This window comes from Poecilia mexicana, unplaced genomic scaffold, assembly GCF_051168715.1.
Source record: "Poecilia mexicana isolate PSO_F unplaced genomic scaffold, ASM5116871v1 scaffold_2, whole genome shotgun sequence".
In the NCBI taxonomy this organism is placed as follows: domain Eukaryota; kingdom Metazoa; phylum Chordata; class Actinopteri; order Cyprinodontiformes; family Poeciliidae; genus Poecilia; species Poecilia mexicana.
In genome coordinates, this window is record NW_028263371.1 from 20,657,663 (window position 1) to 20,671,076 (window position 13,414).

A 13,414-nucleotide genomic window follows, 5' to 3' on the forward strand; every position below is an offset into this window, starting at 1 on the left:
GCGCCAGACTTTCAAAATAAAACACCTGGTTGTTGCAGCTCATACCCGTCTAACAGAACTAGTTCTGTAAGAATCCAGTAATAAATTCGTAGAACCGGTTCGGTTCAGAACCGCCGCTAAAGCGGGTTGGAAACAGAACCGATGTGAGCTGAAGGGCCAATCAGAGAGAGGGAAGCCGTTACTCTGAAAGCAACACGGAAAGTCAAAGTACATTTTATATTAATTTATAGTCACTAAGTTCTCCAGGATCCTAAAGAGCCATCCTTTGGTTCCGTTGGACCGGGTCAGAAACCTGCAGAACCTGCAAAGGGCTGGAGGTCAGCAGGAATAGAAATATTCCTAAAACACATCCAAGAGGAACACCAGACCAGGAGAGAGGTTCTGTTCAATAAACGCATTAAGTTCAGATGATTCCTGATCCAATTAAAGGGGTGATCGATCATCAGGCTCCAGCGCCACCTGATGGATGCAAGAGGAACTGCAGCGGCTGTGATCCTGTTTCTGTTGGATCAAACCGGGTTTCCGGTTCTGCTGAAGGTTCTGGTTACTTCACAATATGAACCATCATCTTCATCAATAGCATGTCTGCTTCTGAAACGAATGTGATTGGTAAATAAGGAGCTGAGGGCTTTTACTTTGAAAGGAAAACAACATTTAATTCTGAATTTGGAAAACAAAAATCCACTTTTTCATTTCATATGAACAGAAGTTTTTATTTTATGCATAAAGTTGAATAAACAGATAATATTTAGTGCATTTTTCAGGTTCTGGGTTGAAGCAGAACCTTCTGGACCTGAGCTCCTGACCGGACCGGTTGTGATCCAGAAGGTCTGGAAGTTTGCTGAATTAAACATCATTCAGGACCTCTGAGCTTTAATGTGCAGATAAACAGCTCCCCCATGTGGATCAGTTCAGTACTGCATCAGAATACTAGAGCAGACAGAGGAGCGGGTCAGAAGAAACGGGTCCGGACGGGTCCAGTTGGGTCAGAAAGGTGTGGAGATGATCAGCAGTGATTCTCAGGAAGGCCGTTTGGCTTAAGGAGGCCCACCTGAGACCCATTTGGATTATTCTGAACCCAAACGGGTCTAGAAAACATTCCCTACATCAGTGGTTCCCAAACTTTTTCTTCTGCGCCCCCCCTATGGATTACAAATGGCTGTCTGGTTGAAATAGGGGGCGGGGGGGACTTTTTGGGGGGCAAAATGAATGAACGTAGCTGAAAACAGACACCAACATCGGTAGCCTACAAGGTACTTGTTAAGCTTAAGGTTCTGTATTGATATTAGCTAGTCATCTTTTAGCTAACATTACCTGCATCCAGCAGCTTTACTCAACTCACTCGGTTAGTTTGGAGGGAAAAACTGTGAAAAGTTCTTTGCGTTTTGCTGGTTTGCTGCCGTGATTCTAACACAAACCTACGTAGCTCTGCACAGCAGCAGCAGGTCTCCTTCACAGGTGGAAACCCAGCGCGAGCGTCGTAGCGCTCATGTTGCGTTTAAAGGCGGCTCGGAAAAACAGGTTACAACATGTTAACAACGGATTAAACAGTTTTAACTGCTGATAAAAGTGACAGAGGACACAAATATGGGAAGTGTGGAAGCCTCTACTGTATCAAATTGACATAGGAATAACAGAGAGTTGGCCATTCTAAGGTAAAAACCCAGGGCATACAGTGTTCATGTTTTGTTTTTATTTTCATCCAGACGGCTTCCCGCGCCCCCCCTGCAATGACACGGCGCCCCCACTAGGGGGCGCGCCCCACAGTTTGGGAACCTCTGCCCTACATCATCAGCAGAAGTCATTTCAGCTGTTGTTGCCTTCCTGTCGTACTCTGTCCTCTGATCTCAACTCAGAGGACAGCTGAATTCCAGGTGTTTTCTGACTTTCGGACCAATCTCTGTGGACATGAGGACGGTACCATGTCTGGTACCATCAACCATTCAAGGTCCCTGATGTTCAGTTAGAGTCGCCTTCACTTCTGGATGCCCCCAGTATCCTCCAGGGGGAGCCAGAGGGACGTTTGGGTCTCGGTTCTTCTGCAGCGCTGTGACAAACGGACCATCAGAACATTTAGAATCAAGCAGCCATGTTTAGCTGACATTCTGATCGAAGCCGGTTGATCTCTAACCGATTCCCATCTGGTTCTGAAGAGTCCGGACCGACTGCTGGGTCCATACCTCAGTGGTTCTGGTTGTTAGTCTGTGTCAGCGGGTCATGGGACCAGATCTGAGCTGGCAGCAGAAACTTCCAGCGTAAAGTTTAGGGAACTGGGTCTGACCTCTGACCTTTGTTTTACAGAGAAGGAGCGATGATGCACCACCAGCTGAGCCTCAGCAGATCAGAGGAAGATTTACTCAGAATGAACTGGTTGAGTAAGCACAGCAGTTTAAGTCCAGTAAATATGAGTTTTATTTCTGATGCTGACGGCGTTAAAATCGTCTCTAACCTTCAATTGCCTTCAGGCGGCACTGAAAAGAGGAAGTGGTTTCAGCAGGTTTCTCTAGAATTCAACTCACTGTGCTTAATACGAACTTCCCTGTGGTTAGCAGCTCCTTGAACTTGCTCAATTTAGCAAACTAGAAATACAATTTGTTTCTTTCTTAGGGTTAGGAGTGTAGATTTGTCCTTTAGGCCTTTAGGCTCCTGATTCTGTTATCAGCCTCAAACGTGTAGCTGTTAAAACATCCATCAGGTTAAATAGTTTAATTTTATGCTATAATTTTCTTGTATTTTATGATCAGTTTGATTATTTCCATCTGATGCAGGTAAAGCTTAAAAAGATCCTTAAATCTGACACATTTTTTTCAAATTTCTTGGCAAAAATTCATCATAATTATTGATAAAAAGCACATAAATCTCCATCTGCTTGTTGTTTTACTGCTTATAAAATCATAACCAACCATCTGGAACTGGATTATTCCACCCATCAACTGAAACGCATCAGAAAGTTCTGGAAAACCTTTTCTGAGACCCTGCAGATAAACGACAGTGTCCGTCTGCGTACAGAGAAACGTCCCTGGTTCAGAGCTGCAGGAAAACCTGGCTGCTGGAGAAACGCAGAGCAGTTCTTGTAACAGTCTGCACAGGTGTTGCAGGTTGGTCTGGAGCCGTTTGAGGGGAGGAAGGTGTGACACGGACTGGCACGTGGTCGGGGGGCGGGGAGCACGAGGCTGTTGTACAGAAACCCCCTTTCAACAGGTCTAACCTCTGGCATTTTTCCAGTGGAGGAGGACCGCGCTGTAAACAGAAAACCACTGATCATTCAGAAGGTAAAGGAAACCCCGCGGCTTTCAAATCTCTTCTGAAACTCTTGTGACATACATTTGAGGTCAGTGTTTGTGTCTTCAGAACCCGATGCAGCTCGGCGGTTGTGCACGGATGTCTGGCTGTGGTTCTGCTCTGCAGGTTGGCTGGTTCTGTGCATGTAGCAACCATCGCCGTGCATCAGGGAGACGTCTGCAGACTCAGATGGACCTGATAAAGATCCATGAAGGTTCAGACAGGATTCTAACAGAACCGGTCTGCTCATCATGGGACGAAGATGCATGTAAACATACAAACAACCACTTCTTTATTTTGTTTGTGCTGCGGTCAGAGTGACTGAGTCTGGAAGGAGAGATAAAGATGAGCCGTCTGATATCACAGCAGATGGTGTCTTCATGTTAGGAGGAAATTCTGCAGCACGGGTTCTGATGTGGTGTTCTTTGGGTTCAGGCTAACCTTCCTGACATCAACAGTTTCGTGTGTTCAGTGAATGTTGCAACATACAGAAACCATAAAGCAGCTCGGCATGTAAAACATGGAGGTTGATGTGCAGGAGACATTAACAAACCACAAAGACCCAAAACTCACCTAAACGCCTACAATATTTGATTTAGATCTTTTACTGTCTAAATGTAAATTAAACTCAACGACCATTGACCTCATACAATAAGCTATGAGGCTAAAAATAAAATATTAATAACCTCTATTGGATGTGAGTAGTGACTTTCTTAAGTTGGCGTTTGTAGCAGTGAGCTCATGTTGGTTTGTGTTTCCTGCATGAAGGTTCTGGTTCTGTTGGGTCCAGTGAGCGGTACTGGAGCCAGGCAGAAGGTTCTGAACCATCCCCCACTGACTGAGCTCCGGTCTTGAGCTACAGAACTTTTCACCATGATTAATAACCTCAGTCATAACAGGATGTGCCGGGTCGGGTTTCATGAAGCTTCTGCTAATAATAAAACCATAATGTGGCTAAAAGCTAAACATCGTCTACTAGACTCACAACTCGTCACGTTTCCTTTGGTTCTTTGATTATTCTTGTGTCTCATTTCCTTAAACATTAATGATTGTTTCCTCTTAGCCTCTTTAGTTTATTCATGAATTATTCAGGTTTTTCCTCGTTGAGTTTCTGGTCTTTGTTTATTTTCTGTTTATTTCTGTCATTGTTGACTTTCTCTTAGCTGGTTCTACCCTGTTTCTCACCCACAAGTATTTTCTCATAAGTGTTTTGTTACTTTTAACTAAATCCACCACAATGGTTAGCACGTTCCTGTTCCAGTTTGGTCTGTTTTCCACAAACCTCATTGCATGATGTGTGTCCTGCAGGTGGAGCTTCTAGCCAATCAGCTAGCAGCTTCCTGTCGTTGGGGACTTTTGGCACGTTGCTGCGGTCACTGCGGTCCTTCAGTTGGACAGAAAACCGACACTGATGATATTTAGACATCCTGTTTTTATTATCACTTACGTCCCAAAACAAATCAGAGAAATAGGAACTAAAACTAGAACAGAAACTAATAAATACACTCACATATACAACATCACCGGCTCAGACACCTTCAGCCGGCGGCCATTTCCCAGAGTTCATAGCGTTCAGAAACAGGAAGCTCTGCTGAATCCGTCCTGGACTCTCCTCAGACGGAGCAGCAGCTCCAGAACCGGCTCACCTGTGCAGGTGTGAGTCAGTATCGAGGCATTTTGGGGTTGGGATGTTGAGCTTTATAGTAGATGCACTCTGATGAAACCCGAACCGGAACCGGAGTGGGAGGCAGCTGGATCTCCTCATACTGAAACGAGACACCAGAGTTTATCATTTTCTCAGCAGATTAGTTGAGTTATTATTTAGTGAGTTGTTGATTAAAGTATTTAAGTGTTAATTTGAATTATTTTTGTAAATAAACCTTTGTGTTTTATTTAAAACCTAAGCCTTATCTGGCAGGTATTTATAAATAACTGAGACTGAATTACTTCACTATTTTATCAACCTGATAATTTCTTAATCTAAATTTCTAGCTTTATTAATAACTGTCCTAAGGAATTATTTATAGTCATTAACAGTGAAACTAGACTTCCTGTTGCACAACACAAATCATGGCTCTTCCAGATAATGACCCAAAACACAAGGCTAAAAATTCACCAGCCTGTTCAGTCCAGTTTAAACCAACTCCAGTCCATTTGCCTACAGATTCCGGTCCGGTTGGTGCGGTGTGAATGCTAATCGACCTCTGACTTCTGACCTCTGGTCCTCCAAAACTCGTTCTGGGTTTTTATTTGAAATGAACTCTGGTTCGGTTTGAATGTGAACACCAAGTGGACCGCAGACTGCTTCAAAAGCAGGAAATGGACTACAGCGCAGGGCATTCTGGGTGAATCCAACCAAAGCTAATGTGCTTGCCTAGCGCTAGCAGCAGAAATGGCTCCTGGTCTTTAGCCCCAAAGACTAAAGAGAAATCCTCCAACCACTAAAGTCTGATGCCTCCATCTTGTTTCCATCTGGTGAAGAAGGAAGTTGCTCTCAGTGTCTTCAGAGGTTTTTGTGTTGTTTCCTTCAGTGGTTCTTGGTGCAGCGCCCCCACAGGCCAGGAGGGGAACAGGTTGGTTTGACTGAGAGCAGAAAGAAAGAGAACCACAGCAGCTGGAGGTGGAGCAGATGGTGAAGTTCTGGTTCCAGTAGAACCGGGTCGACTAGACCATCAGGAGGGAAACCTGTCTAAGAGCAAAACATTGAACTTTCTGAGCCCTGATCTAATTGCTATCGAACATCTGTGGAAGATCTGAAACATCTGGAGAAGCACCCTGCAAAGATGAGACAAGTGGAGTTTTCCCTGGACCAGAGGACGTCTGGACAGGAGGACCATCCAAATGGACAGGGGGACCAACTATCCTTTTAAATATAAGACTACATCGCTGTGAAGAAACCTGGTTCTTCAGGACTTCTTACATGTTGGATCATTAAGACGCTGTTGGATTTAAATTTTATTGCTGTTAATCCTGTTGATGACTACGACAGAGTACCGTCTACATCCAGCAGATGATGAACTGTAGATTTCCGTCTTCTTGACCTCTGCCAGTGTTTAGTGACTGCTGGTGTTTTATGTGTCTGTCCCACTCAGTTCCTCTACAGCAGGGTAGGTAGGTAATTTTATTTATATAGCACATTTTCAGCAACAAGGCAATTCAAAGTGCTTTACATGAATTAAAAGGAAATACAAACAAAATAACAAACCAAAGGAAAAAAATAAGAAACAAAAAAGGCTCAACAACAAGGTCTCCGCGGGCGACGGGGATCTTGTCAGTCACCCGGGGAGCAAGTTCTAAAAATAGCCATTGTCATTAGGGAGCACTGCCAAATAAATTATTCAATTAAATGTTTTTACCTTGAAATAATAACATTTATTTATTTTTAGAATTTGTTTAAAGTGAATTATAAAAACGTTTAAAATAAATTGCTTTATGTATATGTTGTATACATAAAGGAAGTTCAGAATTATGTGCAGACACCTCCCTGCCAGCATGCCTATGTGGGCCCCAAATGGGGGAAAGGAGGGCAGACCAGATGGGTCCCACATGGGTTTGTCCGTGGGTTCCACAGTGGCCCCACATGGGTTTGCCCATGTAGGGCCACAGTCTACATTAGCCCTATATGGGCCCTAAATGGGCAAACCCATGTGGGGCCACCGTGGAACCCACGGACAAACCATATGGGGCCCATCTGGGCAGGCTGGCAGGGCTGCAGGATATTATCCGAGGGCAGCAGCGCCTGCAGCTGTACCCACTCTGCGTACCTTGAGATTTTCCTTTATAATAGAAAAGAATAACTTCTGGAATTTTTATTATCTAATCTTCTTTACTATTAGCAAAACTGTGGAGAAAAAACCCCTCTTTTGTGTCAAAACATCTTGTACATAGCAAGTCTGTGGGGGTGGGCACGCCAAAGCTTAAATGTTACTCGTCAGTTTACTTTTATTTGGCGGCTTGGCGTTTTTTCTGTAAGCTAAAAATGAATGAGCAGAGTTTGATCCCACTCGTAGTTCTAACAGCGGTCGTTTGGATCCCGGCTAAGCTTTTTACCGTGTGTGGTTCTGGCGGGTCGCCGGATGGCTGACATCTGTCGCTCCTACTGAGAGTCTCAGACTGTAGGTTAAACACTTTAATCTAGTCAAAAGGTTCCCCAAAAGAGTAGAAATTAAGCAAACAATGTGCATAAATACATTTATATCTTAAATATATTTATAAATTAAATTGTACACCATGGATGTAAATATTTTCTCTTCCCTTTAAGCTGAGTTTTTTGTTTGTTTTTTTGGACGTCTGACACCACCTGAACGTGGCAATCAATATCCGCGTCTTTCCGTGGATCATACGGGTTGGCTTCGCTTCCATGTCTCTATTATTTTGGATCGTTTGTAAAAAAAAAAAAAAAAAAAAGTCCGCTGCTTTTTGGTTTAGGTTTGTGCTGGTCAGGTGCAGTGATAGTTTTGTGTTACTCTCCGATCTGTCTAACTTCTTTTTTTCGGCATCTGCTGGTGTCAGCCAATGGGTAACCCGTCAGCTTTTCAGTTAGCAAAAAAAGGCTAATAAACCAGTGACCCCCACAGACTCACACTGATGTGCGCTACGCACAAGATATTTTGACACAAAATATCTTTTCTCTACAATTTTGTTAATAGTAAAGAGGGTTAGATAATAAAACAAACATAACTATTCTTTTCTTTTTTATTTAAAGGAAAATCTCAAGTACTCACAGTGCGTACAGCCGTCCAGTTGCTATACTGCAATAATCCATACTGTCAGTCATTTGTGGGGAGAAAAGCTCCAAAAGGGAATCAAACTTAAAACTCTGAACTAAGAAGTTCTGGTCACATAATAGCAATTAATCATATTTGCCATGGTAAATATTTACTGATAACTATTGTGAGTAGTTCCTAACAGTAATATGATTAGATCACATGCAATCATATGTATTATTGCTATAAAGGCTGAGCCAAGAAAATTTATGTCTGTATCAAACAAGTAGCCCTTCATGTTACTCTATACCCGTGAAGAAGCTCCCAGTCTCAAAAAGACTGGTGACCCCTGTTCTACAGACTGTTAAATGGTGAAGTTGCCACACGGCTGACCTATGATGCTGCAGCAGCATCTCAGCAGCAGATGAACCATCGGAACATAAAAATGTTGCGGTGTTCCACCAACAGTCTCTGGTTTTAGCACCTTGAACTGTGAAATCGACTCTCAGACTGGTTGTTACCTGTGGGTTCTGCATGTCGTTGTTCTCCATGTTGTATGTTGCAGAGTCCTTCGCCCTGCAGCAGCAGCAGCCGTTCCTCCTTATATAGACACATAGAAAACCTGCAGATGGAAGTTCAGTCAGTCAGTCACATTTAAACAAACCCAACAAAAACCTCATGAAGTCTGATCCTAACTTATCGATTGCTTGATGTTTTTATCATGTAACTACTCCAGGGTTTTTTGATCAAATATTAAAACATTCAACATTTTCCAGACATCAAAGCAATGGTGTTTGGTATTTCATGACTGTTATTCTTCAAAATAATTTGATCCTTTTAAATTAACTATCATTGTTCCCTCTTTAATGTTCTGAAAACCCGTATCATTGTTATTATTATGTAGCATTTTATACTACATAATACTTGAGTCGCATCAAAATGAAGAGGATCATTAGTTCATGCTCGACTCGTCACAGATAAAAACCTAAACTGGTGAAAGAACAGATTTGTCGCTGCTCATTTGTATTTGCCAAATAATTCTGGCTTCTTAAGAGGTTTTTGTTTAATAAGTTCCACAGTCAAAAATTAATAGAACTAAGAGATGGTTCATTTTCCAAAGTCATAGTTTTACTTTCAAATTAAAGATTTTATTTGAGGCTAAGTGTTTAGTTTACAATCTAAATATTTAGCCTCAAATAATTATCCAGTTAGCCACCTAAATATTTAGTTTATATTTACCTTTCAAATTAAATACTTATATTTTACTAAATAATTGGCTTGCTAACTAAATACTGAGTTTGAAGGTAAATATTTAGCTCCAAAGTAAATATTAAATCTAAATAGCAGTATTTACCCCGTTAAAAAATATTTAGTTAGCTAGCTCATAACTAAATATTTAGCTGACTAACATTTAGCTTATAAATCTAAGTAGCGATATTTAGCAAATATTTAACTATCGACGTAGTAAAATAAATATTTAGTTTGTAAACTCAATATTTTGCTTGTTGGTTACATATTAATTTTTATTATTTATTTATTTATTTTACAAATAAATGAGCTGAAGAAAAATTGATTTAGAAAAAAATTAAGCCCACTTTTGCTCTACAGGCTAAAAAACAAATTATTGCTTTTAATTTTTGTTTGTGCAACTTTACAAACGGCCGTTTCCATTTTTACCGGTATGTGAACAAATTAAAACCAACCTAAAGCTGAAACTCATCTTGAATTTACAAGGTGAAGTTCTGAAAAGCCGTAAGCTTCCTTACCGAGAGCAGCAGCCAGCAGTACGGCATTGAGGCCGAGCGAAGCCGCCATGACGGGCTGAATGAACGGCTCTGCTGGGGGGCTGGGCGAGGTTGATGCCAAGGAGATGGACGGAGTGGGTGTGGTTGGACGAACCGTGGGGACAACTGAAGAGGAAGAAAAACAGAATGATATCAAACAAATTCAGAAAAGATAAAAAGGAAAACAAACTGAAGTAAGTCGATTTAAGGGGCAGATAAAACTTTGTGGTCTGAACGTGAGTAATAAGTGCTAACTGTCACAAACTGTGAGCACTTATTACTGAGTTTCCGTCATAATCTGAACATAGTAAACAATTCAGTTCATTTCTGCAGCGCCAATTTACAACAAACATGACAATCAGTTTCCCACATTTAATTCAGTCACATAAAACAGTTCATTAAGCTCGTGGTTAGTCCACTTTTCTTTAAGTTTAATTGATTATTTATTGTGGAACAGAAACAACATTTAATTTCACAGATAAACGGTTTTGAACTGCAGGAAACATTTTTCAGGTCTGAAACATGTATTAATCAATCAGCTCCAGTCACCATCAGATGTTCATTCAACATCAGGTTCAATATTCACTAAACATTTACTTTGACTTGACCGTCTCAGTTGTGCAACTTCTTTTAGAGTAATTTAATAATAAAACACATTATTCTTTAAGCTAACAATCCTAACCTGGGTAAAGCTACCACTGAGTCTCAGTTCATGTTATACTCACCACCATATTTTAATCTACAGTTTAACAAAACCAAACTAATGAATTTCTTCTGAGTTAAAATTCTTTGCTACTGACCTGGTAGAAGAAGACTGAAGGTGTCTTTGTAAACAATCTGATCGTTCTGCTTTATCCCACAGTAATACAGCCTGCTGTCCTCAGCAGAGACGTTTTTAATCACCAGACGGTTTTCAGACATGGAGAACTTTGATGTAAAGTCTGGATTGCTGTAGACAGAGGATGATGAAAGAGTACGTCCAATTTCTATTCTGAACTGGTTGTGGACCTTCATTAACCAGTATAGGTCTCCATCCTTAATAGAGCAGGTTAAAGTCACGTCCTGACTCAGCTCTACAGTAACATTCTTCGCCTCTGATCCGACCAGAACCAGTAGCAGAACCGTCCACAGCAGATCCATCAGACTAGCTGCTGCTCTGCTGTGAGGCAGCAGAGAGACTGAACTACACTTCCTCTGAGCGTCTGAGAGTCGCTAAGACCAGACCAGGCTCACAAGACGGAAGTGAAACTCATTCAGACTCCAGGAACCGGGCTGGGCTTGGACTAGACCACAGCATCCAGTCACTTGTTCTACATATGATAGAAAAACAGCAGCAGCTGCAGGACAAACAGTACCAGGAGGATGGTTCATAGGAATATCACTGGAGAAAAACAGAAGTAGTTTGACCTGAACAGCTCTTTTCATTAATATTGACTGATTATCATTGATAGAACATGGACGACCTGATCAAGCAACTCTGTGTTATGAACTCCAACAGCTTCCTGCAGCTTTTGGTCCAGAAGGCTTCAAATCCAGCTGGAACGGTTCCATCACCAAAGTTCATAAAATCCTCTGGCTTTAACATCATTTAACCCAACATTGGAAAACTGCTGCAAAACCTCTCAGATTAAGATGATTGTGGCTCAGATTCTGAAAGTTATGAGTTAAATTCCTGCTTCCTCCTGTCAGAAGTTGGTGTGCCCTTAAGCAAAGTGTTTAATCTGAGGAAGCTAACCAGTCTGCTAATGGGTGTTTAAAGCGCTGGGTTTGAAACCTCTTGGTTGGAAAGGCCTTTTATCTGCAACACACAATGGATGAATGTGGAACCATCATTTTAGAACAAAAGTATAAAAACACTACATTTTTTCCCAACAGTCAAAATTACTGTGTGTGTTTATTTACAACAGTGGTCCCTAAACTTTTTCCTGTGAGGGCCAAATAACTTCCCTTCTCTGGTGGGGGGCCGGAGATTGTTGACGGGGAGGTTGATTGATTTTTACCCAGAAAGCACATGGGCAAAAACTATGAGTGAAACGGTCACTGGGACTGACCAGTATATATTCCATTGAGGGTTGAGGCTCTTTAACACTTCCTGTTAAAGAGCCCCCTGGTGGTTGAAGAAAAATCCACATATAAACCAGAAAATACAATAAATGAAAAAAAAAAATCTGAATGCTCTCTGGTATTGTTCAGGGGGCCGGACCAAATGTGGAGGCGGGCCGGATCCGGCCTGCGGGCCGTAGTTTGGGGACCCCTGATTTACAGAATGACAAAATTAAAGACAAAAATCAGTCAAAATCTTAGTAAGCAAGCAGCTTAAAAAAACTAAGCAATTATAAAATTAAATAAACATGTTACATTATTTAGAATGTCTTCAGGTGTTGAAGACAGTATATATTCCATTTTGAACCGCAATTCTCAAGAAGTTCAGATAACACATTAATATATTAGCCCTCACAGAGCTCCTGTATCTGGCACTTTTTCCTTTGGTGGTTCCTGCTCAGCAAGAGCAGCAAACTGGTGACAGACTGGTGAATGCATCATATTCAAATGAAGATGATCAATATTTATTATAAACTGAAACACTAATAAAAAGCATTAGTAATAATTTGATCTATATTCTAGTAACCAAGCAAGTATCACGTTATCATAGTGAACTTGCTCCCTCTTGTGGCAGAAATTAGTTACAACAGACAAAATAACAGCTTCAGTCTTTTAATCAATTAATAACAATCAGTTTAACGGACCAGTTTTATTCTAGTCATATGATGTAGAGTAGAATACACTAGATTAAACCTTCAGGAGAAACTCTCATCACTGTTTACTTTCAACTACATTTCACGTTTTTAAGCAGGCACAGGAAAATCTTTATGGATTAATTCAGTCAAAGCAAACCTAAATGTTTCATCAAATTATGATTTATCATTTTACAGATATTACAGCACATTTTGCACATTTTCAAAAGGTCTTCATTTCCCCACAGGAGTGCATGCAATAATATCTAACAGAAATACCATCAGGTTTCAGTCCTTTAGCAAGTTGAATATATATTTTCTCCTTACTTCTTTCAAAAACATTAAAACAGATTGGCCTAAAGAAGAAGAAAAAGAAGGCAGGTTACATTCTTGCATCAAATAGATATTAATAAATGAATGTATTTTATTGGGAACTCAGCTGCACAAAATATTGGTCTGAAAATTAACTAATGACTAGATTAAATGTTTAATAATCTGTTAAATATTACAAATCTAATTATATCCTAAATCTATCTAATTCCTAACCCTAAAAATTCCCCACTGAAATAACGGTATATTTGAATTAAACAAACGGAAGATAAACAGTGTGCCTCCAGGAGGCGCCATTTCCTGATTCCCACTCATGGAGGCATGACACACTGCCTCCATGAGTGGGATTTCCTGATTGTTTCCCCAAATGCAGTAAAAACAGAGCATTAAACATGAATTATGTGGAACAGTCACAGATTCAGGTGTTTGATGAGAAATATATAAAAAATTATTTGTTCTCATAATTTAATAAAAAATGAGATGAAATGGAAATGTGGCCTAATATTTTTTGACAGCAGCAGACAAAAATATATCAGATTTCAAATGGCAGATCATTAAAAAATGTTTGTTTCATAAT

At 40.7% G+C, this 13,414-nt stretch overlaps 1 protein-coding gene and 2 long non-coding RNA genes across 3 annotated transcripts; 1 reads left to right on the forward strand and 2 right to left on the reverse strand.

The window, feature by feature from the left end:
- Positions 1–2,394: 2,394 nt before the first annotated feature.
- On the reverse strand, positions 2,395–3,462 carry LOC148160565 (uncharacterized). Its single transcript, XR_015762338.1, has 2 exons — positions 3,325–3,462; positions 2,395–3,240 (listed from the first exon to the last, which is right to left on the reverse strand). It is a non-coding gene; the product is annotated as an uncharacterized LOC148160565 (long non-coding RNA).
- On the forward strand, positions 3,145–3,973 carry LOC148160566 (uncharacterized). Its single transcript, XR_015762343.1, has 2 exons — positions 3,145–3,272; positions 3,352–3,973. It is a non-coding gene; the product is annotated as an uncharacterized LOC148160566 (long non-coding RNA).
- Positions 3,974–4,694: 721 nt separating this feature from the next.
- LOC148160567 (uncharacterized) lies at positions 4,695–10,934 on the reverse strand. The gene is made up of 4 exons (XM_088003826.1): positions 10,573–10,934; positions 9,755–9,898; positions 8,510–8,610; positions 4,695–5,048 (listed from the first exon to the last, which is right to left on the reverse strand). Exons 1-4 carry the CDS (start codon positions 10,910–10,912, stop codon positions 4,944–4,946), a joined length of 690 nt encoding a protein of 229 aa, XP_087859952.1. The 5' UTR covers positions 10,913–10,934; the 3' UTR covers positions 4,695–4,943.
- Positions 10,935–13,414: the final 2,480 nt, after the last annotated feature.

Coding starts and splice junctions, on each gene's coding strand:
- LOC148160567 (XM_088003826.1), bottom strand. CDS start 10,912: ATGGATCTGCTGTGGACGGTTCTGCTACTGGTTCTGGTCGGATCAGAG. Junction 9,899..10,572: donor CTTCAGTCTTCTTCTACCAG/GTCAGTAGCAAA, acceptor CTTCCTCTTCAG/TTGTCCCCACGGTTCGTCCA. Junction 8,611..9,754: donor ACTGCTGGCTGCTGCTCTCG/GTAAGGAAGCTT, acceptor TTCCATCTGCAG/GTTTTCTATGTGTCTATATA.